The sequence below is a fragment of the Pseudophryne corroboree genome, chromosome 3, assembly GCF_028390025.1.
Source record: "Pseudophryne corroboree isolate aPseCor3 chromosome 3, aPseCor3.hap2, whole genome shotgun sequence".
Classification (NCBI taxonomy): Eukaryota; Metazoa; Chordata; class Amphibia; order Anura; family Myobatrachidae; genus Pseudophryne; species Pseudophryne corroboree.
The window spans coordinates 35489659-35517506 of record NC_086446.1 but is presented as its reverse complement, the minus strand read 5'-3'; the positions used below and the strand labels follow the sequence as shown (position 1 = coordinate 35517506).

Sequence of the window (27848 nt, the reverse complement as noted above, 5' to 3'; positions counted from 1 at the left end):
CCTCCCCCCGTTACTTGGAGAAGCGTGGAGGTCCCGCCAGCGTCTATCCCTCAGCCGCGTGTAACAGGGAAAATGGCGCCGTGAGCTGCGGGACGAAGCTCCGCCCCCTTCCCGGAGCGCTTCGGCCCGCCAAATTCAAAACTGAGTAAAAATGCAGGCGGGGGTCTGTACACGGTGCCGAGGCACCCACAATCTTTCTGCCGCCCCAAACAAGCTCCAGTAACATGCTGCCCAGGGCGCCCCCCCCCCCAGCGCCCTGCACCCAGTGAATATCGTTGGTGATGTGTGTGGGAGCATGGAGCACAGCGTTACCGCTGTGCTGTACCTTCCGTTACTGAAGTCTTCTGCCGTTCTGAAGTCTTCTGATCTTCTCATACTCACCCGACTTCTTTCTTCTGGCTCTGTGAGGGGGGTGACGGCGTGGCTCCGGGAACAAGCAGCTAGGTGCACCAAGTGATCGAACCCTCTGGAGCTAATGGTGTCCAGTAGCCGAGAAGCAGAGCCTTGAAACTCACAGAAGTAGGTCCTGCTTCTCTCCCCTCACTCCCACGCTGCAGGGAGCCTGTAGCCAGCAGGTCTCCCTGAAAATAAAAAACCTAACAAAAGTATTTTCTAGAGAAACTCTGTGGAGCTCCCCTAGTGTGCATCCAGTCACTCCTGGGCACAAAGTCTAACTGAGGTCTGGAGGAGGGGCATAGAGGGAGGAGCCAGTTCACACCCAGTCTTAAGTTTTTTTAGTGTGCCCAAGCTCCTGCGGATCCCGTCTATATCCCCATGGTCCTTTTGGAGTCCCCAGCATCCTCTAGGACGTAAGAGAAATGTGATTACTACTCACCTGTGCTGATATCTGTAGGGATTTCCTCCTCCTTACACTGCTGATTACCCCTCACATACGTCTCTTCTTCGTCCTCTGTATCTTCTGCCCTCATATCAGTCACATACATCTCTTCTTCTCCCTCTATATCTTCTGCCCTCATATCAGTCACATACGTCTCTTCTTCTCCCTCTATATCTTCTGCCTTCATATCAGTCACATACGTCTCTTCTTCTCCCTCTATATCTTCTGCCTTCGTATCAGTCACATACGTCTCTTCTTCTCCCTCTGTATCTTCTGCCTTCATATCAGTCACATACGTCTCTTCTTCCCTCTCTTTATCTTCTATCTTAAAATAAGTAATATATTCCTCCTAATACAAAAAAACATTAAAATAACATCTTACTAATAACGGTCATTGAGTTAAGCAGTAGAATTACACATCATATAGTGACAGTCACTTTGGTACTTAATGAGACCAGAGGCCATATGTACTGAAGTCCGAGTTTATTGTTAAGACCCTAAATCCCACCTACCTGATGCTCCTGTGGGATCCTGTGATTCTCCTCTGTACAATCCTGGGAATACAGAGGACGGTGACATCTCTCTGGGGTATCTGTTACTGGGTCCATCTGTAGGAGACACACAGGGACTGAGTACAGTGTATATATGTGATTATCAGATGATGTGTGTATATAGGGGCCCCCATACCTGCTCTCCCCTGTACAATACATGACAGTCTCCTCTTACCCAGTGATGTGAGAGGCCGGTGATTTTCCGTCATCACGTCCATGTACAGACCCCTGTGTTCTTCTATATACTCCCCCTCCTGCATGGAGAGATAAACAGTGACATCTTGACACCTTAAAGGAACCTGACACACACAATGATACAGACATCACCCAGACACGTCCCCTGGTGTTACTGTATAATGTCCCATTCCCAGCAGTCACCTCTCCGGTCATCACCCAGACACATCCCTTGGTGTTACTGTATAGTGTCCCATTCCCAGCAGTCACCTCTTCAGTCATCACCCGGACACATCCCCTAGTGTTACTGTATAATGTCCCATTCCCAGCAATCACCTCTCCAGTCATCACCCAGACACGTCCCCTGGTGTTACTGTATAATGGACCATTCACAGCAGTCACCTCTCCAGTCATCATCCAGACACATTCCCTGGTGTTACTGTATAATGTCCCATTCCCAGCAGTCACCTCTCCAGTCATCAGCCAGACACGCCCCCTGGTGTTACTGTATAATGCCCCAATCCCAGCAGTCACCTCTCCAGTCATCACCCTGACACGTCCCCTGGTGTTACTGTATAATGTCCCATTCCCAGCAGTCACCTCTCCAGTCATCACCCAGACACGTTCCCTGGTGTTACTGTATAATGCCCCATTCCCAGCAGTCACCTCTCCAGTCATCAGCCAGACACGTCTCCTGGTGTTACTGTATAATGTCCCATTCCCAGCAGTCACCTCACCAGTCATCACCCAGACATGCCCCCTGGTGTTACTGTATAATGCCCCATTCCCAGCAGTCACCTCACCAGTCATCACCCAGACATGCCCCCTGGTGTTACTGTATAATGCCCCATTCCCAGCAGTCACCTCTCCAGTCATCACCCAGACACGTCCCCTGGTGTTACTGTATAATGTCCCATTCCCAGCAGTCACCTCTCCAGTCATCACCCAGACACGTTCCCTGGTGTTACTGTATAATGCCCCATTCCCAGCAGTCACCTCTCCAGTCATCACCCACACACGTCCCCTGGTGTTACTGTATAATGACCCATTCCCAGGAGTCACCTCTCCAGTCATCACCCAGACACGTCCCCTGGTGTTACTGTATAATGTCCCATTCCCAGCAGTCACCTCTCCAGTCATCACCCAGACACGTCCCCTGGTGTTACTGTATAATGTCCCATTCCCAGCAGTCACCTCTCCAGTCATCACCCAGACACATCCCCCGGTGTTACTGTATAATGTCCCATTCCCAGCAGTCACCTCTCCAGTCATCACCCAGACACGTCCCCCGGTGTTACTGTATAATGTCCCATTCCCAGCAGTCGCCTCTCCAGTCATCACCCAGACACGTCCCCTGGTGTTACTGTATAATGTCCCATTCCCAGCAGTCACCTCTCCAGTCATCACCCAGACACATCCCCCGGTGTTACTGTATAATGTCCCATTCCCAGCAGTCACCTCTCCAGTCATCACTCAGACACGTCCCCTGGTGTTACTGTATAATGTCCCATTCCCAGCAGTCACCTCTCCAGTCATCACCCAGACACGTCCCCTGGTGTTACTGTTGACAATGCTAAATTCCTTTGTCGTATAACAACCCTTTATGAAGCTAAGAACACTGTACGCTGTTTGCTTAAGAAGTACCGTAATGGTACGCTAGTTGCGTAACGATCGCTCAGCCGTAGGCGAGACGCTCAAGCGTCACGTTCGCTCACGGCCCAGTGATCACAGGACACGTTAATTGGTTATGTCTAGGGTAATGATTCGCTATGGCGTAGCTTACGCTCGAGACCACGAGGAGGTCACCAGCGATGCAGACGCTCACAACACTATACCTTTATGTTAAAACCTTATACCAATGAAATACACTGAATACCTTAATGTGAGTACAGGGTGTAAGTGCAACCTTGTGTAACCTGACTAACTACAAAGCTGCTTGAGCGTCACCGACGCTCAAGTGAACACTTAACACTATAGAAAATACACAGGTACTGGTTTAGGTTCCAAAGCCTATTAACTGTATTTTATCTAATATACTTGTAAAAGGGGATAACAGTACAAATGATACACTACAATATAACAAGGACTTCCTAACCACAGAACTAAACAATAAATACAAAAAGACAATACTACACTGACCTAAATGCAATACAGTACAATACTATAATACTATGAGAGATATAAGAGAAAAGAGGAGAGAGAGAGATAGAGAGAGAGAGAGAAATTGGCTCACAGAAAGACAATGATTACGGAGAGAAACTTACGCACAAAGGGTATGGTCGCCTGCGCCTCGATATCCAGCTCCCGGCTATCAGCAGATAACCGTTGATGAGAGAGTGAGAGCTGGATGTGGTCGGCCTGCCTATTTATGCCCCACACACAATGCAATCTCCTGGTCCTACAATCCCATTGTCCATTGGCCGAAGGAATTCGGCCCTGCATCATAACAAAAGGTCATAGGGTGATTCATACAGGTGGGCTGTGACGATTTCCAACAGCTCAGGTGGGTGGGAAACTGGGTTTCCCGCCGCATACCTGAGTATGGGTAAATAATAGAAATGGACATAAACTTCTTATGTCCATAACTATTCGCACGAGCGATTAATACGCTCCAAACCAACACCGGAATATTGCTAATTAAATACTCTTCCGATGGGTACCAAACACTGCTGTATGATTCCTGTTAGACCCTTCGTACGATATAAAGAGGGATTCCTCAGCTCTGGGACATTGTATTTTAACCAAACTTTCAGAATCTATCAAAGGGACCATGATCTATAAACTACATTAATTGTGAAAATATGTAACGAATGAGTCGCACGCTACGACCACATAAACTCTACCGTAAATGCGCATACCGCGCCTGCGAGTGCACGCTATTGCGGGTATGCGCCTCCACGGGAGAGCGTACGCACGCGCAGCGCGGACCAGTGTGCGGTGCAAATATGGCAACGTGCATTGAGACATTTTTCTGACTTTGACAGTCCACCCTTTGGCAGTCAATAATAACTGCCACAAAACCTTTAAGGAGAAAAATGTAAGTCAGGGGTTAATTGATTTCCATGGTGGGGTAAGGAAGAAGAGAGGAGTAGGTGTGAAAAGGGTATGACCTAGTGAGAAAGTAGAAGCATGTGTGTATGAGTCCATGTTTGGAGGGTCATGTATCATCGTGCCGTACGTGTGGTAAATCAAGCTTCGAGGTATTGCGAAGTATACATTTGAATTCCTTCTTATCCTGTGGTACAGGTCTGTGGATGGGCTGTCAAACTCTACCGAGCTCATTTCGGCTGTGGTTGTAACAAAATGGGGATGCACATTTTAGTTGATGATACATGAATGGGGGAGGTATGTGGTTGCTGATATCTGTGCCTGTATTCCCTATCGTCTATGTGTGTCGTTACCTGGGGGTTGTAGAGATGAAGATAAAGAACACTTACGAAAAATGCAATGATATTCTATGTCAGGGAAATGTACATCTGTTGTTGAAGTTGTGTTCGGTATCTGTTGAGAGTCGTCTTCTTTGCGCTGTATTGCTCCTTGGGCATGAGCAAATAGCTTTGTCTGAGCCATCAGATTTACAAAAAATGTTGGGCTAGCGTGAGTTTAAAAGTACTAGGGAAACTGGGGATCCATGGCAAAGTTCATCAAGTGTCCATATTTAAAGTTGTCAAATCTTCTTCTTTGGTCAATCCGTTGTCTGTATACATCTCGTCTCGTCAGCTTCCTCGTCCAAGGGGGTCTTTGTATCTTGGAGAAAAGCAGAAAAACAGGTGAAAGAAACGGACCGTATAATCGCATTTTCATCACATTCTGGTTTCTATCATTGGGTCATAAATCAAATCCAGGTTAATTACAGTTTCCTCGCTCCTCAAGCTCATCACTTTTGTACTTTGCTTGCACCTCATTAAAGCCTGCCCGCATCTAAATATCAATCCAATCGATATAACGACACCCAAGATACATAGTAGAAACTTTCCAACATCCATTATGACTCCTTGAGCCCAGTCTCCCAAACCGGAGAACCAATTTCGCGGGTTCAACCATGACACCCAACCAGTCAGCTCATTACCTACAGCAGCAAGGGTGAGATTGTGTTTTCGACGAAATTCCCACTTCAATTGGAGAATATCGTCCATCTTTTGGTCTATGACCTCTACCGGATCCTCGGTGCTATTTGTGATATACGTGCAACACTTTATGCCGTACTGTGTTGCCAATGTAACACAATATCCGCCTGTTACTGCTGTAAGATAATTAAGAACCATCCTATGCTGAACTAGTTCTGTTTTGTAAGCTTGAAGTTCTCTTCCAGTGTATCTAAACGTGTCATCATACATTTCAGTGATATTATCTAACAAATTGGCGAGTGCGGAAATGTATCTATAATTCATCACACCTCGAGCGGTGCGAGTGAAATCTAACGCTACCAGAACCTGAATCCCGGTGGATTCATGGATAAGATCAGAGGCCGGATGCTCTAACCTTTCTGACAGTTGTCTTTTAACTCGGTGCTCGTAATGAGTGTGAGTATAAGGAGCTTGGGCACCACGGTGTATGTCCTTCATTTTGTCATGTGTAACAGTCATCACTTCAGGCAATACTTTTCCAATATAACACAATCCTTCAGAGTTTGGGGCAAGCCACTTGTACGCCTTTCTCCCGCATATGAAATATGCATCATCGGGGAGAACATATGGGACGGAGAAGGACATGACCATGTTACAAACCTTCCAGGTGAAATCTCCTGACCCTAATTCTTCCATCTGCCTAATGCACGTATCGGTTTGTACGATATGTGCACAGTATCCTGGTGATACCTCTCCAACTCTAGTAATCCTATTTCCTAAGGTATATCGATACCGGAAAGATTTTCCTCTACTGGCTATGTGGCGTACGAGCTCTGTATCTGTAGGCATTCTATCTGCTCTGTGTGAAAAGGTCATGGTAAGGTTGCTCCACGACACTTCCCAAATTCCCGGTTTTCTGGGATTGGAGATGTTGAAACATAGGAGGGACCTATCCACATGGTATTGGTGGAGCTTCAAACTAGGAGGGCTGGAGATGTTAAACCTCCGGTCCACCGGTCTCCCACCACTTAGCTCAAGTACCTCCCCTAACGTTAAAGGAAATGGTACTAGCCCTGATTTACTGTGACCCTGAGGTACTTGAGAGCATACCCAACAATCTGTTTGGTTTAACACGTTACCCACTAGAGAGTGATAGTCACTCAATGGATGCCGGTCTATATGGATATTAAAACTAGATTGGCATTTCTTTATGCATCCATCTTCAACCAGATTATCACAGAGCCTACAGATACAATTTTCTTCAGCTAACAATCCATCACAATTTCTTCTATCGGATCGTTTTCTGATACTCGCCTTTGCTTGTTGGTTTGGTTGATCTTGGAAAACTACACCTCCATCATCATAATCGGAACCCATTCCAGAACCTCTCTCGACCTCTATGGTACTCTCGCCGGAACAGACTGCTCTGGTCAACATCATGGTTAACATCAAAATCCGGATCACAGTCTCTTGGGGCAAGTCCATCTTTGAGGAGGAAATAGAGAAGAATGAGAGGGGGGAAAAAGAAATCTTAAGGGAGAGGGGCTGGGAAGTGGAGAAAAACAATAAAAGGGAGAAGGGAGTCGACAACTGCTTTCGGTCTTCAAGGCTCAGGTGCTGCCTCAGTCCTCCTGGAACAGACACTCCAGTGATACAACCTCTACCGTCTGTTCCTTATCACGGGACTTCTCGGGATCAGCAACCTTCTTGCAGTGGGATGAATGGACCCAAGTCTCTCTCTCAGCAACCTTCAATGCTGTGGTGCTGGTCAATAAGACCTGGTATGGTCCTTCCCATCTATCAATAAGACAACCTGAGCGTAGAAAATTTCGTATCTTTACATAATCCCCAGGTTCAATGTCATGACAATTACTACCTGGTAGATCAGGAATCACCAACTTCAGATTATCATTTTGACTCCTCAACTGCTTACTCATGTTAATCAAGTACTTTACAGTTACTTCATTGTTACATTTCAAATCATCCTGAGGGTTAATCATGACGTGCGGTTGTCGACCAAACAGAATTTCAAAAGGAGACAGATTAAGAGGGGACCTGGGAGTGGTTCTGATGCTATACAAAACAATGGGTAAAGCTTCTGGCCACGTCAATCCTGTCTCTGCCATTACTTTACTCAATTTATTTTTAATAGTGCTGTTCACTCTTTCGACCTTCGCACTCGCCTGTGGACGGTACGGAGTGTGCAGCTTGCTATCAATTCCCATCAACTTACACATTCCTTGAAAGACATCACCTGTAAAATGGGTACCCCTATCACTTTCAATGATTCTAGGGATACCATATCTACATACAAATTCCTGCACAATTTTCTTAGCTGTAAACATAGCGGTATTTGTAGCTGCTGGAAAAGCTTCGACCCAATTCGAGAAAACATCTATACAGACAAGTACATATTTCAAATTTCGACATGGGGGCAATTGAATGAAGTCAATTTGTATTACCTGGAAAGGGCCGCCGGCAGGTGGGATATGGGATGGTTCTGTAGGTATTGCTTTTCCAATATTCTTTCTCAGACAGGTAAGGCATGACATTGCTCTTTTACCCGCATGAGAGGAGAATCCTGGGGCGCACCAGTATGCTCTTACCAATTTGCACATCCCCTCCTTGCCTAGATGAGTCAGCCCGTGAGCTGCTTCAGCCAGACATGGAAGGTATGCCCTGGGGGCCACTGGTTTACCATGTCCATCCGTCCAGAGCCCTGAGGACTCCTGGCCATATCCCTTTGCCTTCCAGACTGCTCTTTCCTGTGTGGAACACAAATTCTGCATCTCACACAACTTCTGTGTGTTGATGGTATTAAATACCATCAACTGTGTGGTGTCTGTCCGTGTGGGGGTAGCAGCTGCAAGCTTTGCGGCTTCGTCTGCTCGGCTGTTACCAAGGGATACTGGGTCTTGGCTATATGTATGTGCTTTACATTTGATAACAGCCACTCTGTCGGGTTCCTGTATCGCTGTTAGAAGCCTTTTTATGTGAGCTGCATGCGCTATCGGTGTACCAGCTGCCGTCATGAAATTTCTGAGACGCCATAGCGCTCCGAAATCATGGACTACCCCGAAGGCATATCTAGAATCGGTGTAGATATTGGCTGACTTACCCTTAGCCAATTCACATGCTCTGGTTAGGGCGACCAGTTCAGCAACCTGGGCTGAGTGAGGTGGGCCTAGCGGTTCCGCTTCTATGGTGTCTTGGTCATCTACGACTGCGTATCCAGTACACAAGTCTCCCGAGTCTGACTGTCTGTGACAACTACCGTCCGTGTAGAACGTGAGTTCTGCATCTTCTAGTGGATTGTCACTGATGTCAGGTCTTGCGGTAAAATTTTGGGTCAAATATTCCATACAATCATGTGTATCTTCCTTTGCATTAAATCCTCCTTCCCCATCACTCTCACCTTCCACCCTTTGTGCCTGACCAGGCACACCTGGGAGAAATGTTGCAGGGTTTAATGCACTGCATCTTCTTATGGTGATGTTTACGGGGGCCATTAATGCCAATTCCCATCTTGTAAACCTTGCTGATGAGACGTGTCTGGTTTGGGCAGAATTCAATAAGGCAGATACCGCATGCGGTGTATGGATTGTGAGGTTGTGGCCTAGCACAACATCTTCGCTTTTTGTCACTAGCAATGCTATCGCCGCAACGCTACGCAAGCATGTGGGGAGGGATCGCGCTACCGTATCTAGCTGAGCGCTGTAGTATGCAATTGGCCTGCTGGCATCACCGTGTTTTTGTGTTAGTACACCTGCTGCGCACCCAGCACTTTCTGTTCCGTATAGTTCAAAGGGTTTCCCATAGTCTGGCATACCTAGTGCTGGTGCCTGCGTTAGACACTGTTTGAGTCTCTCAAATGCTGTTTCGGATTCGTCTGTATGCGAAATCCGATCAGGTTTGTTTGAGGAGACCATTTCCTGCAAAGGTAGCGCCAATATGGAAAACCCTGGGATCCAATTACGGCAATACCCACACATTCCTAAAAACGTCCTGATCTGTTGCTGGGTTTGTGGCAGTGTCATGTCTCTAATGGCTTGGATTCTATCAGCGGTCAGGTGTCTCAGTCCTTGTGTTAGACAGTGTCCCAAATATTTTACCTTAGCTTGGCATAATTGCAACTTGTCTTTGGAAACCTTGTGACCTGTGTCTGAAAGATGAAACAGGAGCTGTTTCGTATCCTTCAGGGATGCCTCCCATGAATCAGAACACAGTAGTAGATCATCTACGTACTGTATCAACACTGATCCACTCCCCGGTTGGAAAGACTGTAAACAATCATGCAAAGCCTGAGAAAATATACTTGGACTGTCTATGAAACCTTGGGGTAACCGAGTCCATGTGTATTGGACTCCTCTGTATGTGAATGCAAACAAATATTGGCTGTCAGGGTGCAGAGGTACCGAAAAGAAAGCGGAGCAGAGGTCAATAACAGTGAAAAATTTGGCAGTGGGAGGAATTTGCATTAGGATGACAGCTGGATTAGGCACTACGGGGAACTGACTCTCAACTATTTTGTTAATCCCCCTTAGATCCTGCACTAGCCTGTAACCCCTCCCCCCACTCTTTTTAACAGGGAAGATGGGACTATTTGCTGTGCTGGACGTTCTTACTAGAATGCCCTGTTGTAGCAAGCGCTCTATTACGGGAAAAACTCCTAGCTCCACCTCTGGCTTCAGAGGATACTGTGGGATTTTTGGAGCTATCCTACCATCTTTTACTTGCACAACTACTGGAGCTACGTTTGCCATTAATCCAGTGTCCTGTCCATCTTTTGTCCAAAGCGACTCTGGTATCTGAGATGTCATCTCTTCTACTTGGGATGGATTCCTATTTGTCATAATGGAATGTGACATTAATTTTGATGGGGAGTCTAGCATGTCTCGTACTTCCTGAGCGTGATTCTCAGGAATGTCCAAGAATACACCTTCAGGAGTACAATAAATGACGCAACCCATTTTACATAGTAAGTCTCTTCCCAGGAGATTAGTTGGTGCAGATGCAGCCAGCAAAAAGGAATGCTTGGTATGCAAAGGCCCTATTGTAATCTCGGCTGGTTTGCTAACAGGGTAGTGCTGGACTACTCCTGTTACTCCCATGGCTGGAATTGTCCTACCAGTGGTTCTCATGCCCACTGTCGAATTTATCACTGACTTGGCCGCCCCTGTGTCTACAAGAAAGTTTAAAGTTTTACCAGCCACATTGATTGCAATCTCTGGTTCGCTTCCAAGACTGGCAATCAACTTAACTGGCTGCAGATTACAGGTATGGCCACACCCCTATTGGGTATGCTGACCTCCCTGAATCCCATTGGCAGCAACTACTTGTGGGGGAGTTAGCTGGGAACTACCAGAGGCATGCCAATCTCTGTTCGGGGGATATCTTTTTGTTTCCCCTGTATGTGGCTCAAAACTCCGCCTCTGTGGACCCTGCTCCTAATGTCGTGTGTTGTGTTGTTGTCTAGGGGGTTGAAAAGATCTTTGTACATTCTTTGTTCTACATTCTCGTGCAAAGTGTCCCGGTCTGTTACAAGAAAAACATGTTATTACACTTGCCTTACCCACAGGATTCGGTGGTACATACGCAGGCTGCCTTGTGGTCAGCGCCTGTATACTTACGGACATCAACTTATCACTTTGCGACTCTCTGTGCCTAGTGATGTTTCTGTCGTGATCAATAGCAGCCTCTCTCAAGCCGGACACTGACAGACCTCGCCAGCATGGTTGCGTGGTCTGAACCCTAGTCTTTAACGTTTCCTTTAAACCATCCATCAGTACAGATACTGCTACTTCTCGATGGTTTGGGTTGGTCTTTATGTCTTCTATACCAGTGTACTTTGCCATTTCTAATAGTGCCCGGTGAAAATATTCTATTGCCGTTTCGGACTCCTTTTGCTTAATGGAAAATATTTTATTCCATTTAACAACGGCTGGGAAATACTCCTTTAGCTGTAAATTTATCCTTTTTACATTATCCTTGTTGTACACGTCTGTAAGCGGTACATCTTTATCCAATGCACAATCAGCTAAAAACTGAGTTGCATCAACATTGGAAGGTAAACAAGCTCTTAGCAGTATCTGCCAATCCTTGTTGTTGGGTTCTACAGTGTTACCTAAATCCCTGATGTATTTTTGGCTAGCAACTAAATCCTTCCTGGGGTCAGGAAATTCGGACACTATTGTTCTTAATTCCATTCTGGAAAATGGAGTGTACATGGCAATGTTCCTTATGGGAGTGGCTCCAGACACATCTGTTTTTCCATTGGGAACTGCTATTACCCTTACAGGAGCAATTCTAACAGCCTCTTCCTGTGTAGATTCTACTGCTTGTTGTGGTACAATTGTTTCAGTGTAGTGCATGGTGCCGTACTTACCCGTTGACACGACCTCACCTATCCCTCCGCTAGGGGCTTTCACTAATCTCGTGGGTGTCGCTGTGCCTACTGTGGTCTCTGCTATGGTGGCTGCAAGAGAGAGAGCTGAAATTGTTGCTGAATCGTCTTCTTGATCACACTCCTGAGGAAGGTTCAAAACAGGGTACATCTTGCACGGGTTAATACTTGCATGAGTTATTTGGTTAACATCATTAACATTTACAGTGTTACTAAGAGTTTGTGTTTTACAACCCAGTGCGTTTCTCTCCGCAATCAACTTCTCTCCTGCAATGTATGGTGGAGGAGGAGCTGTGGCAATCAACTTCCTGACTGCCCCAGATCCTGCCGCCAGAGCCAAACCTCTCTGTATCTCACCTTCCTGGTGCCATAACTGTAAACAATCATGATGCTGAATTCGTCTCTTTGATGATTTTACGAGACATATCCTCCTCCTTAAATTTTGTAACACTTCTGGACTGAAGCTACCTATTCTTGGGAATTTGTCCCTGTCTTGTACAGTCATTCTCTCCCATTCATCACATAAAACCTCTGTGTGACTACCGTATTTTTCACACATTACATATCGTGCCGACCCAACTGGTCGGTTCTCTGAATCAACCCGAACCGAGGTTGATCGCCCCCTACCTGAACAAATGGCCCCCATAATCTGCAGGCGTTGCTTATTCCTCCTTGGATCTTTATCTCAAGGTTTTCAGCGAACCCTTACAAACAAACCAAGATGTCCTTGGGCAGGCCGGCGGTGGTGGTTTATCAAGTACCCCACTTACTTCTCGCCCACGTTGGCCAGTACTGCAGTCACTGTAACCAGAGCTGCGGTACCCAACCTAGGGCCCCTGTGAACCTTTATTTACTGGGGCGCGTTCCCCAGCAAGTATCGGTTGTTGGATAGTTCCTGAGTGACCAGCGAACTTCCCTTCCAAAAATAAAAAATTACACAAATCACGTCAGAATGTACAAATAGCGTTTGTGACCACTTTACTCTAATGGTATTAGGTCAGATTACTAACTACTGCACACAATTACGTGCGGTCCAATCGTTCAGTACACGAGCACTACTTGTCATGTACTGAAAGACCAATGGAATCGATGTTTCCGGCCGCGATTCCTTCAGCAAGAGCTTATGGCCTATATGGGTTCTGCACCAACACCCCAGGCGTTGTGCCACTGGACTTTTATAGCGGACCTCTTTGTCTATTTTACCTGTTACCTTATGACCTCCTGGTCTGTTACCTTATGGTCCGCTATACTCTAATGCTCAAATATTATTTAACCAGGGATGCCTCCCTAGCCACCGTATATGTCACTTACACGTGTGTCCCTTGACGAGTACCCGGCTTTCCTTTTGGTTCCACCTTAAAGTTATATAAACTTTTGTATACAAAACACACTCACTCAACACATGTACACTTTTGTTTCTATATCTATTTCTGCGCAGAAATTGTCTTTAGGCCAAAAGTGTTACCAATTAGGAGCAGGATCTGTTAAACTAAATTTCAGATTTTTCCAAAAATAGATTTGCGTTATTTACCGCGTCGCGTTATCTACCGCTGTGCGTTAATTATCGCCTTTGCGTTACTTCACTTTATCACAACTTGAGCTACGTGGGCGTAACCGGACGCTACGTTGCGTAATGAACGCTGCGTGCGTCTGCCTTTTGGATTGCGTACGCTAGTCTTTGTTAGCGACACGTGTACGCAATATAAAGATCCACCGTAACACAATTTCTATTTTTATCAATGTAAATGATCCCTGATCATCTACCGCAATCCACACTGACTGCCTTGTATCTCAGACAAACCGTGTGTTTGTTCTATACTTTAACTATTACCTCTACTATGAAATAACAGCAAATCTCTTTTTAGCACTTTCTATCAACTATAAAATTGGCAAACAGGAATAGTGATATACGAAAATGAAACAGAAATGCAGATATATGCGTGCGTACGCAAGACAAAAGAAAAATAAACAGTTTTAAAAAGACACAAGCGTTTTGTTCTTACTTCCGGTTCCCGGGTTCCTTCAGCACTCTTTATCTAAGCGAAGCAGACGCTTATCCCGCCAGCAACTGCGAGACAACCTCCCACCCTTTTGCTGGAGGGATAATGTCTGCTGATCTACCTAGTGCAGATATGAGAAGGATAGGACGAGTCCCCAATTGACAATGCTAAATTCCTTTGTCGTATAACAACCCTTTATGAAGCTAAGAACACTGTACGCTGTTTGCTTAAGAAGTACCGTAATGGTACGCTAGTTGCGTAACGATCGCTCAGCCGTAGGCGAGACGCTCAAGCGTCACGTTCGCTCACGGCCCAGTGATCACAGGACACGTTAATTGGTTATGTCTAGGGTAATGATTCGCTGTCTAGGGTAATGATTCGCTATGGCGTAGCTTACGCTCGAGACCACGAGGAGGTCACCAGCGATGCAGACGCTCACAACACTATACCTTTATGTTAAAACCTTATACCAATGAAATACACTGAATACCTTAATGTGAGTACAGGGTGTAAGTGCAACCTTGTGTAACCTGACTAACTACAAAGCTGCTTGAGCGTCACCGACGCTCAAGTGAACACTTAACACTATAGAAAATACACAGGTACTGGTTTAGGTTCCAAAGCCTAATAACTGTATTTTATCTAATATACTTGTAAAAGGGGATAACAGTACAAATGATACACTACAATATAACAAGGACTTCCTAACCACAGAACTAAACAATAAATACAAAAAGACAATACTACACTGACCTAAATGCAATACAGTACAATACTATAATACTATGAGAGATATAAGAGAAAAGAGGAGAGAGAGAGATAGAGAGAGAGAGAGAAATTGGCTCACAGAAAGACAATGATTACGGAGAGAAACTTACGCACAAAGGGTATGGTCGCCTGCGCCTCGATATCCAGCTCCCGGCTATCAGCAGATAACCGTTGATGAGAGAGTGAGAGCTGGATGTGGTCGGCCTGCCTATTTATGCCCCACACACAATGCAATCTCCTGGTCCTACAATCCCATTGTCCATTGGCCGAAGGAATTCGGCCCTGCATCATAACAAAAGGTCATAGGGTGATTCATACAGGTGGGCTGTGACGATTTCCAACAGCTCAGGTGGGTGGGAAACTGGGTTTCCCGCCGCATACCTGAGTATGGGTAAATAATAGAAATGGACATAAACTTCTTATGTCCATAACTATTCGCACGAGCGATTAATACGCTCCAAACCAACACCGGAATATTGCTAATTAAATACTCTTCCGATGGGTACCAAACACTGCTGTATGATTCCTGTTAGACCCTTCGTACGATATAAAGAGGGATTCCTCAGCTCTGGGACATTGTATTTTAACCAAACTTTCAGAATCTATCAAAGGGACCATGATCTATAAACTACATTAATTGTGAAAATATGTAACGAATGAGTCGCACGCTACGACCACATAAACTCTACCGTAAATGCGCATACCGCGCCTGCGAGTGCACGCTATTGCGGGTATGCGCCTCCACGGGAGAGCGTACGCACGCGCAGCGCGGACCAGTGTGCGGTGCAAATATGGCAACGTGCATTGAGACATTTTTCTGACTTTGACACTGTATAATGTCCCATTCCCAGCAGTCACCTCTCCAGTCATCACCCAGACACATTCCCTGGTGTTACTGTATAATGTCCCATTCCCAGCAGTCACCTCTCCAGTCATCACCCAGACACATTCCCTGGTGTTACTGTATAATGTCCCATTCCCAGCAGTCACCTCTCCAGTCATCACACAGACACGTCCCCTGGTGTTACTGTATAATGTCCCATACCCAGCAGTCACCTCTCCAGTCACCATACAGACACATCCCCTGGTGTTACTGTATAATGTCCCATTCCCAGCAGTCACCTCTCCAGTCACCACCCAGACACATCCCTGGTGTTACTATATAATGTCCCATTCCCAGCAGTCACCTCTCCAGTCAGCAGCTGAATGATCTTGTTGGTGAGTTCCAGGATCTTCTGGTCATTGTGCCTCTCATGTATCAGTGAGTGAGGTGGAGGCACCGTGATGGAGGCACAGCTGGAAAGTGTCTTCCTCACTACTGCATAATCCTGTGTGTTTAGACAACATAGAAATATGAATTAAAAGTATTTCTGCAGGATCCACAGGGATACCATGGGGTTGTAGGAAGCAGAGGACCAGGCACCAAAACTTAAGGCTTTCTGCTCCCAGAATACACTAGCCCCTCTCCCCTATACCCCACCTCCAGCCAGAGGCCTAGTCAGTATTCCGCATAACCCAGGGGATAATTCAGACCTGATTGCTAGGGTGCATTTTTTGCAGCATTGCGATCAGATAGTCGCCGCCTACAGGGGGAGCGTATAAGGTCTGTGCAGGTGTGCGCTCACTTTTGTAGCTGAGCTGCACAAACATCAGTTTGTGCAGCCTCTGCGATTGTTTCCTGCTGATCGAGGCCGGAGCGGACGTCAGACACCCTCCCTTCAAACGCTTGGTCCCACCTGCCTTTTTCCGGTCACTCCTGGTAAACGGCCAGTTGGGTTATATTTTAATAGCATGTTTAAAGCAAACAGCACTGGGCAGTCCATTTGGATGTCGGCGTGGATGCTCCAGTAACTCCCCGTCAGTGCCGCAGCGCAGGTAACTGGGCCAGGAATTTCCTCCGTCGGATCATCTTACCGAACAGATGCAGAAAGCCTGGATTATGCCTACTTAGCGGTTCCAGATACCAAAGAGGCTTAAATCTTTTTATTCTTTTTTGAATAAGCAATGTACTAAGTAGGAAGTTCCCCCATCAGTAGATGCACGTCGCTCATTTGGTAAGGAGTTCTACGATACCTATTCCCACAGAATTCTCACTCAAGGATTCTGATGGCAGAAGAGTGGAGACTTCTTTAAAGTCCATTTTTTCGCATGCGGGTGCCATTACACGCCCAGCGATGGCTTCGACTTGGGTAGCCTTAGCTATCGAGGCCTGGGCAAGTGCTTGAGGATACCCTCCCTTCAGATGCTTCCAGAGAACAGGTGGCGCACATCTCACATTTTAAGGAAGCATCCTCTTACCTGGATGAAGCAGCCCTGGATAAAGGTGTTCTGGCTTCTAAAGTGTCTGCATGATCAGTGGCAGCTCGTTGGGGACTCCGAGTCTAAAAAGGCACTTGAATCTATTACTTTCACAGGAGATTTTTTTTGGCGCTGAGTTGGACAAGATAGTCTCCACTGTGTCAGCTTCATAGGCTACCTTCAGCTGCTGCCCCAAGGACCAGGACATCAACCTTTTTGAATCAGGGGAAGGCTAGGGGTCAGTCCTTTCATAAACAGACCAGCTCTTTTAAGGCCAAGCCTTGCTCCAAGCAGCCATGGACTGCCAGACGACCAGTTGCAGAGGGAGCCCAGATAGAGGATAAGTCTTCTAACTGACATGACGGGCCTTTCCCTGGGGGATCCCAGGGAGGGAGGCCAACTTCTTCAGTTTGCAGATACCTGGCATCAAAATACCACAGATTAATGGGTACAAGAAGTGGTCTCCCATGGATACGCTTTCTCTTTTCAGAGATATGCTCCTCAACAGTTCTTCTGTACGGGTCTTCCAGCAAATCCCATCAAGGCTTTGGCTCTGCAACAGGCCATTCATGTCCTTTTACAAACAGGAGTTATAATGCCAGTGCCCCCACTTCAACAACGGACAGGCTTTTACTACACACTGTTCCCGGTCCGCAAACAAAAGGGCTCTTTTCAACCCATACTAAACCTCAAGGCACTCAACAAATTTATAGGAGTGCCCAAGTTTTGCATGGAAATGCTCTGTTCCATTGTCCTGGCATTGGAACCTAGGGACTTTATGGCAGGACTAGGTCTGGATATCTTACTAAGGTGGTCTCCAAATTTCATATCAATGAAGAGATTGTGGCTCCAGCAATTCAATCTTCAAACTCTTCCACATGTGATGTATTGTTGGATGTGGTGCGAACAGTTCAGATTTATGTGGAGCAATCCAAGTCTATCCGTAAATCTGAAGCTCTTTTTGTTTTGTACAGTTTTCCCAGGAAAGGTTGGCCTGCTAACAAGCAGACTTTAACATAAAGTACATGGAAGCTGTTCTCCCGGTCTGTGGGGACTTTGTGGGTGGCTAGTCATGGAGCATCTACCGAACAGTTGTGCAGAGTGTCCACGTGGTCCTCCGTCTACACCTTTCTCAAGTTCTACTCTTTTGATACAGTCGCCTCTCAGGATGCTGCCTTTGGGCGATGAGTTTTTCATGCTCAGCCACGTCCCCACCCTTAGGGGAAACGGCTTTGGGACATCCCCATGGTATCCCTGTGGGTCCATATGGACCCTGAAGAAGAAAATAAGAGATATGGTAGAACCTACCTTTGGTAACTCGTTTTCTTCAAAGTCCATAAAGTCCACAGAGCACCAACCCTGACACACCTAGCTTCTGTGGGTATTTTTTTGGGGTTGCTATGTTCTCCTCTGCTGTGAGTGTGTTTCTTAAGTGTACCATTCTTCCTTCTCCTCTACCTGCTTCTGCCTTAGGGTTTGTTCACAATACTGACTAGACCTCTGGCTGGGAGAAGAACCAGTGCATCCTGGGAGCATAAAGCTGTAATTGTTTGGTGAGCAGTCCTCTACCTCCTACAACCCCATGTGGATCCTATGGACTTAGAAGAAAAAGAGTAAACAAAGGTGGGTTCTACCATAACTTATTTATTAATTGTTCAAAAAATAAACAAATATATATTATATACACACACACACACACACACACACACACACACACACACACACACTACTAATTTATAAGGGAGACGGAGCTGCAGGTTGTAAGCCTGTAAAACTACTGCTACTAAAAAGGATCCCACAGAGGCTGGTGGTCAAACCTAATTTCTCAATCATCCATAGGGGACACCGGGATTCAGATTACGTTGGGGTATAGATCTGGTCCTTGGAGCCAGTGCACTTTAAGAATGTATATAAGTGTGTATGGCTCCTCCTCTCTATGCCCCTCCCTGTAGCTCAGTTTAGAAAAAAGTGCCCTCAGAGCCGGTCACTACTCTGGAGGGCTCCAGAGATTTTTTATTTTAATTAGGTCTTTGATATTTTCGGGTAGCCAGTTGGCACCTCTTGAGCTTGTTGTCCAGGTCCCCGGCTGCCAGGACCTGTGTCCCAGGGAACCTCGACAAAACTGCATGTAGCTGTGGTCTTGAGTCCCTGCAGCCAAACAGCTGGCTGAAGTCGACATTGGTAAGTATTAATCCAGGGAACCTTTAGCAGGAACCCTGGAGTTGGGTAAAAGGGCAGACATAGGTTTGTGCCTCCGAAATCAGTGCTGTTAAAGTGGTGACTGATACCCTCCACTGGCAAAGAGCTGGGGCCGATACATAAAGCACAGCTATAGTGTTGATTTCAGCTGGACAGACAGGTTTACAGCGGGTGCAGCGTTAATACCGCACACACCGCTCCTTCCGTTCTCCCTCCTGGCTGACTTACAAGCGGGTGCGAGCTGTGGCCGCATGCTGCTTGCTAAGGGTGTGGCTGCTTGTAGCCGGAGCGGGGCACGCTGTCCGCTGCACACCGATACGGTGTAGTAACACTCCCAGCGCAGCTCCCTGTACAGCATGGGTAACATGTGCGTGCGGTCGTCGCACTCCGCTACGGAAAGGAAACATTGGGGGTCATTCAGATCTAATCGCTGCCGTGTGTTTTCGCACAGCAGGCGATCAGATCAGAACTGCGCATGCAACGCAATGTGAAGGCGCGTCGGACAGCTACAACGGGCATCAGCGGTCAGCGATGGGATGGTGCGAAGGATCCATTCGCACAGGCGTACGCAAGGTGATTGACAGGAAGAGGCCATTTGTGGGTGGCAACTGACTATTTTCAGGGAGTGTCCGGAACAACACAGGCGGGCTCAAGCGTTTTCAGGGAGGGTGTGTGACGTAAGCTCCGGCCCCGATCAGCAGGATTCAGTAAGTCCTGGGCTCAGCTACACATGCGATCGCACACTTGCACGGCAAAAATACACTCCCCATGTAGGCGGTGACTATTTGAATGCAGGACAGCAAAAAACGCAGCCCAGCGATCAGATCTGATTGACCCCCAACACTCCCGGTGCGGCTTGCTGTACAGAATAGGTAGCGGGTGCGTGCTGTTGCCACAGGGCTGGTGGTCAAACCTACTATTACTAGCTACATCCGAATGTACACAGCTGATATACAAACTTCTATGGAATGTTTCTGAAATATGTCTGAATGGGTGCTTCCTAGAGACCCGAATCGCAAGGAAAGTAGCCTCCCAGATCCCCTCACCTCCCCAGTCATGTCCCTGTATTATTACTATAGATATGTCACTGTGACACTTTCAGATTCCCTCACCTCCCCAGTCATGTCCCTGTATTATTACTATAGGTATAAGTGATGTCACTGTGACGCTCTGAGATCCCCTCCACAGTCATGTCCCTGTATTATTACAATAGATATAAGTGACGTCACTGTGACACTCCCAGATCCCCTCACCTCACCTCCCCAGTCATGTCCCTATATTATTACTATAGATATAAGTGATGTCACTGTGACACTCCCAGATCCCCTCACCTCCCCAGTCATGTCCCTGTATTATTACTATAGATATAAGTGATGTCACTGTGACACTCCCAGATCACCTCACCTCCCCAATTATGTCCCTGTCTTATTACTATAGATATAAGTGGTGTCATAATGACACTGCCAGATCCCCTCACTTTCCCAGTCATGTCCCTGTATTATTACTATAGATATAAGTGGTGTCACTGTGACACTCCCAGATCCCCTCACCTCCCCAGTCATATCCCTGTATTATTACTATAGATATAAGTGGTGTCACTGTGACACTCCCAGATCCCCTCACTTTCCCAGTCATGTCCCTGTATTATTACTCTAGTTTGTGATGCTCCCAGATCCCCTCACCTCCCTAGTCATGTCCATGTATTATTAATATAGATATAAGTGATGTCACTGTGATGCTCCCAGATCCCCTCACCTCCCCAGTTAGTAGGTAGATGATCTCCAGGGTGAGATTTAGTATCCTCTCAGTGATAGGACTCCGGTCCTTCTCCATCCTCAGGAAATCAGAGATAGGTCTCAGGAAACTTCTAGTACAGATGCTTCAGTTCCTCACTGCTTGGTTGTCTATGTACAAATATAATAATTATAATAAACACCATAGAGTACACATATATCATCCTCCTCTCCCCCCCCCCCCCCCCCACCCCACCCCTGAGCCTTATAGCACTAGTCAGTGTTTCTCAGATGTTCTATTGGACCAACTTCGTAAGGCTGGTCACTGACGTCACTCAGCGATGTAATGCTTATAGTTATATCAGTGGCCCTGTCATGTCACGTATTTGGTACAATTGGTATAATTTGGTTGATACATACTAATCATCACTATACACAGGACACAAAAATATCACACACCTGATACACAATGATCACTATATACAGGTCACACTGATATCACACACCTGATACACACTGATCACTATACACAGGTGACACTGATATCACACACCTGATACACACTGATCACTATACACAGGTGACACTGATATCACACACCTGATACACACTGATTACTATACACAGGTGACACTGATATCACACACCTGATACACACTGATTACTATACACAGGTCACACTGATATCACACACCTGATACACACTGATTACTATACACAGGTGACACTGATATCACACACCTGATAAACACTGATCACTATACACAGGTCACACTGATCACTATACACAGGTCACACAGATATCACACCCCTGTAAGGTTTAAATTAGATGTTTGCAAATCAAATATAAGAAATATATGTGTGTTTTTAACCTTAAGCAGTTTATAGCAGATATGTTTAAAAAAATAAAATAAAAAGACGTGTCTCTACGACAACATGTCCCAGTAATTAGAAGTGAAATGTTTCAGCTGTCCAACCTTGAGGGAACACTGATAGCAACTACAGAATACAACTCCCTGGACTAAGAGACTCGTGAGAACTTGCTGAAATGCAGACATTTGTAATGTTGCTATAATGTTCTGTATTGTTCTGTAGAAATTTGTAGTTATTACCAAACCCCTTTGTGACGTATTCATTATGTGAAACTTTGCTATAAAAACCCCTAGAAAGTAAACAAGCGCAGCTCAGAATCAGCTTTGACATAGATACTGCGTGTGTGTCTTGATTTCTGACTCCCAGCAGCTGGTAAAAATGTCTTAGAGAGCCTGCATAGGTCGGTTATGTAATTCTATGTGTAGAAAAAAACCAAGATGGACAATTAGGGGAAGGTATCCCGGTTATGGTCCGATTGGTGGTGCACCCAGAGTCAGTATAACAAGTTAAGTCAAAAAGGAAGTAAAAGAAGGCGCACTCTTATGTTGAATCAGAATCAAAAGTTAAAATAGCATTTTATTAGTTATGATTAAGAAGGATAGCTTTCCTATAACAAACACAACACTAAAGATCACTAATACAGTTGGACAATGTATCAGCATGCAAATATATGTGGATAAAAAAATTTTTTGAGAGTGTTTAAACACCCCCACTCCTGGCGCAATTTAGTAGGTTAAATTAAAATGGGCTATACAACAGCTGCAAGCACTGAGGGACTGCTGGCTCCCCCAAACGACAGAAATAAATATATACAAATGTGCTGCGCTTAATGTATGCTTAATTGATAATGAATAAAAATTGATAAATACACAGGTGTCTGCTTAAATCAATTTGCAACTCATACGGAACTTGCTGATAAAAATGAAACAAATTTAATGACACACACAAGATATAATAAAAACCATTAGTAAAAGAAAACAGCTCAAGCGCACTGATAGACGTTCTGAATAATTCACTGGGTTAGGAAAATTAGAAACAATGTCACTTCAATGTTGCCACATAGACCTAGTCTTGGTCTCTTTGTATCAAAAGCTAAGTAGCAACAGTTAATACAGCCTGTTTGAGAACAAATGAATGTAGCTCCAGTCCTCTATGCTACTGGCGTCCCAGTGCAGAGGAAATGCCGCTGATAATATTTACCCGACCTGCGGGAAGATGCAGTCTCGCAGCACAGGAGGTATCGGAACAGCTACCATGCGTCCGCCGCCGGCACTAGCACAGTGCAGGTGATTCAGTCCTGGCGGGCGGGTACGGACGCTGCAGTGTTACGCTGACCTGGCGTTCCGGTATACGTTCTCTGGGGCTGATTTTCAAATTCAATTTCACCGCTGCAGGTGAGAGTGGCTGGCAACGATCAGTGCGTCAGTGGGCTGGGCAAAGGAGTGACGTCAACGCGTTTCGTCCCGTATCCCGGGACTTCCTCAAGACGAACAAATATGTGTGACAATAGGATCAAAAGGTAAATGTTCTGTCACAAAAAAAGCTTGGATAAATTGGTGTGAACCAACCATTGGTTAATGAATTGATTAGTACATATCCATTACACAGGACAAATCAACCAGTATTTTCTTGAATTATTGTATAAAGACAGCTTACTGGTGTGAGTCAGAGTAAAACTGGATCCTGAAAATAGCAAATAGTATTGCTGCAAATGAATGCCTGTTACTGAGTGTTAGAACAATGGAATAATAAGATTTTACTCACCGGTAAATCTATTTCTCGTAGTCCGTAGTGGATGCTGGGAACTCCGTAAGGACCATGGGGGATAGCGGCTCCGCAGGAGACTGGGCACAACTAAAGAAAGCTTTAGGACTACCTGGTGTGCACTGGCTCCTCCCACTATGACCCTCCTCCAGACCTCAGTTAGGATACTGTGCCCGGAAGAGCTGACACAATAAGGAAGGATTTTGAATCCCGGGTAAGACTCATACCAGCCACACCAATCACACCGTATAACTCGTGATACTATACCCAGTTAACAGTATGAAATAGAACGGAGCCTCTCAACAGATGGCTCAACAATAACCCTTTAGTTAAACAATAACTATATACAAGTATTGCAGACAATCCGCACTTGGGACGGGCGCCCAGCATCCACTACGGACTACGAGAAATAGATTTACCGGTGAGTAAAATCTTATTTTCTCTGACGTCCTAGTGGATGCTGGGAACTCCGTAAGGACCATGGGGATTATACCAAAGCTCCCAAACGGGCGGGAGAGTGCGGATGACTCTGCAGCACCGAATGAGCGAACTCTAGGTCCTCCTCAGCCAGGGTATTAAACTTGTAGAATTTAGCAAATGTGTTTGACCCCGACCAAGTAGCTGCTCGGCAAAGTTGCAAAGCCGAGACCCCTCGGGCAGCCGCCCAAGAAGAGCCCACCTTCCTCGTGGAATGGGCTTTTACAGATTTAGGATGCGGCAGTCCAGCCGCAGAATGTGCAAGTTGAATCGTGCTACAGATCCAGCGAGCAATAGTCTGCTTTGAAGCAGGCGCACCCAACTTGTTGGGCGCATGCAGGATAAATAGCGAGTCAGTTTTTCTGACTCCAGCTGTCCTGGAAACATAGATTTTTAGGGCCCGGACTACGTCCAGCAACTTGGAGTCCTCCAAGTCACGAGTACCCGCAGGCACCACAATAGGCTGGTTCAAATGAAACGCTGAAACCACCTTTGGGAGAAATTGGGGACAAGTCCTCAATTCCGCCCTATCCATATGGAAAATCAGATAAGGGCTTTTACAAGACAAAGCCGCCAATTCTGACACACGCCTGGCCGAAGCCAAGGCCAACAGCATGACCACTTTCCACGTGAGATATTTTAGTTCCACGGTTTTAAGTGGTTCAAACCAATGCGACTTTAGGAAATCCAACACCACGTTGAGATCCCAAGGTGCCACTGGGGGCACAAAAGGGGGCTGAATATGCAGCACTCCCTTAACAAATGTCTGAACTTCAGGTAGTGAAGCCAGTTCTTTTTGGAAGAAAATCGATAGAGCCGAAATCTGGACCTTAATGGAACCCAATTTTAGGCCCATAGTCACCCCTGACTGTAGGAAGTGCAGAAATCGACCTAGCTGAAATTCCTCCGTTGGGGCCTTCCTGGCCTCACACCACGCAACATATTTCCGCCATATGCGGTGATAATGGTTTGCGGTCACTTCTTTCCTAGCTTTAATAAGCGTGGGGATAACTTCCTCCGGAATGCCCTTTTCCTTCAGGATCCGGCGTTCAACCGCCATGCCGTCAAACGCAGCCGCGGTAAGTCTTGAAACAGACAGGGCCCCTGCTGCAGCAGGTCCTGTCTGAGCGGCAGAGGCCATGGGTCCTCTGAGATCATTTCTTGAAGTTCCGGGTACCAAGCTCTTCTTGGCCAATCCGGAACAATGAGTATAGTTCTTACTCCTCTCCTTCTTATTAGTCTCAGTACCTTGGGTATGAGAGGCAGAGGAGGGAACACATACACCGACCGGTACACCCACGGTGTTACCAGAGCGTCCACAGCTATCGCCTGAGGGTCCCTTGACCTGGCGCAATATCTTTTTAGCTTTTTGTTGAGGCGGGACGCCATCATGTCCACCTGTGGCCTTTCCCACCGGTGTACAATCATTTGGAAGACTTCTGGATGAAGTCCCCACTCTCCCGGGTGGAGGTCGTGTCTGCTGAGAAAGTCTGCTTCCCAGTTGTCCACTCCGGGAATGAACACTGCTGACAGTGCTAACACATGATTTTCCGCCCATCGGAGAATCCTTGTGGCTTCTGCCATTGCCATCCTGCTTCTTGTGCCGCCCTGTCGGTTTACATGGGCGACCGCCGTGATGTTGTCTGACTGGATCAGCACCGGCTGGTGTTGAAGCAGGGGTCTTGCCTGACTTAGGGCATTGTAAATGGCCCTTAGTTCCAGAATATTTATGTGTAGGGAAGTCTCCTGACTTGTCCATAGTCCTTGGAAGTTTCTTCCCTGTGTGACTGCCCCCCAAACTCGAAGGCTGGCATCCGTGGTCACCAGGACCCAGTCCTGTATGCCGAATCTGCGGCCCTCTAGAAGATGAGCACTCTGCAGCCACCACAACAGCGACACCCTGGTCCTTGGAGACAGGGTTATCAGCCGATGAATCTAGATGCGATCCGGACCACTTGTCCAACAGATCCCACTGAAAGATCCTTGCATGGAACCTTCTGAATGGAATTGCTTCGTAAGAAGCCACCATCTTTCCCAGGAGTCGCGTGCAGTGGTGCACCGACACCTGTTTTGGTTTTAGGAGGTCTCTGACTAGAGATGACAACTCCTTGGCCTTCTCCTCCGGGAGAAATACTTTTTTCTGTTCTGTGTCCGGAACCATCCCCAGGAACAGTAGACGCGTTGTAGGAACCAGCTGCGACTTTGGAATAGTCAGGATCCAGCCGTGCTGTTGTAGCACTTCCCAAGCTAGTGCTACACCGATCAACAACTGTTCCCTGGACCTCGCCTTTATAAGGAGATCGTCCAAGTACGGGATAATTAAAACTCCCTTTCTCCGAAGGAGTATCATCATTTCGGCCATTACCTTGGTAAATACCCTCGGTGCTGTGGACAGACCAAACGGCAACGTCTGGAATTGGTAATTACAGTCCTGTACCACAAATCTGAGGTACTCCTGGTGAGGAGGGTAAATGGGGACATGCAGGTAAGCATCCTTGATGTCCAGTGATACCATGGAATCCCCCTCGTCCAGGCTTGCAATCACCGCCCTGAGCGATTCCATCTTGAACTTGAACCTTCTTATATAAGTGTTCAAGGATTTTAAATTTTTAATGGGTCTCACCGAACCGTCCGGTTTCGGTACCACAAACATTGTGGAATAGTAACCCCGTCCTTGTTGAAGGAGGGTTACCTTGATTATCACCTGCTGAGAATACAGCTTGTGAATCGCCTCCAGCACTGCCTCCCTGTCCGGGGGAGCTGTCGGCAAGGCAGATTTGAGGAAACGGCGAGGGGGAGACGTCTCGAATTCCAGCTTGTACCCCTGAGATACTACTTGTAGAATCCAGGGATCCACCCGTGAGCGAACCCACTGGTCGCTGAAGTTCTTGAGACGGGCCCCCACCGTACCTGGCTCCGCCTGTGGAGCCCCAGCGTCATGCAGTGGACTTAGAGGAAGCGGGGGAGGACTTTTGTTCCTGGGAACTGGCTGTATGTTGCAGCTTTTTCCCTCTACCTCTGCCTCTGGGCAGAAAGGACGCGCCTCTAACCCGCTTGCCTTTCTGGGGCCGAAAGGACTGTACCTGATAATACGGTGCTTTCTTTGGCTGTGAGGAAACATGGGGTAAAAATGCTGACTTCCCAGCTGTCGCTGTGGAAACTAGGTCCGAGAGACCATCCCCAAACAACTCCTCACCCTTGTAAGGCAATACTTCCATGTGCCTTTTAGAATCTGCATCTCCTGTCCACTGCCGAGTCCACAATCCTCTCCTGGCAGAAATGGACATTGCGTTTATTTTAGATGTCAGCCGGCAAATATCCCTCTGTGCATCTCTCATGTACAAGACAGCGTCTTTAATATGCTCTACGGTTAGCAATATATTGTCCCTGTCTAGGGTATCAATGTTTTCCGACAGGGAATCTGACCACGCAGCTGCAGCACTGCACATCCATGCCGATGCAATCGCTGGTCTCAGTATAATACCTGTGTGTGTATATACCGACTTCAGGATAAACTCCTGCTTTCTATCTGCAGGCTCCTTTAGGGCGGCCGTGTCCGGAGACAGTAGTGCCACCTTTTTTGACAGACGTGTGAGCGCTTTATCCACCCTAGGGGATGTCTCCCAACGTGACCTGTCCTCTGGCGGGAAAGGGTACGTCATTAGTAACTTCTTATCGGGGGAAGCCCACGCTTCTTCACACA

At 46.6% G+C, this 27848-nt stretch overlaps 1 protein-coding gene across 1 annotated transcript in view; it reads right to left on the bottom strand.

Moving 5' to 3' along the window:
- LOC135054630 (gastrula zinc finger protein XlCGF26.1-like) overlaps positions 1 to 27848 on the bottom strand; it is an 85882-nt gene that overhangs the window by 9846 nt on the left and 48188 nt on the right. The window contains exons 3-7 of the mRNA XM_063957842.1: positions 21054 to 21202; positions 15989 to 16129; positions 1565 to 1643; positions 1351 to 1446; positions 836 to 1187 (exon numbers count right to left, since the gene is read on the bottom strand). Of these exons, the coding sequence (XP_063813912.1) occupies positions 836 to 1187; positions 1351 to 1446 (448 nt within the window). The 5' untranslated portion in view covers positions 1565 to 1643; positions 15989 to 16129; positions 21054 to 21202. The remainder of the gene's footprint in view (positions 1 to 835; positions 1188 to 1350; positions 1447 to 1564; positions 1644 to 15988; positions 16130 to 21053; positions 21203 to 27848) is intronic.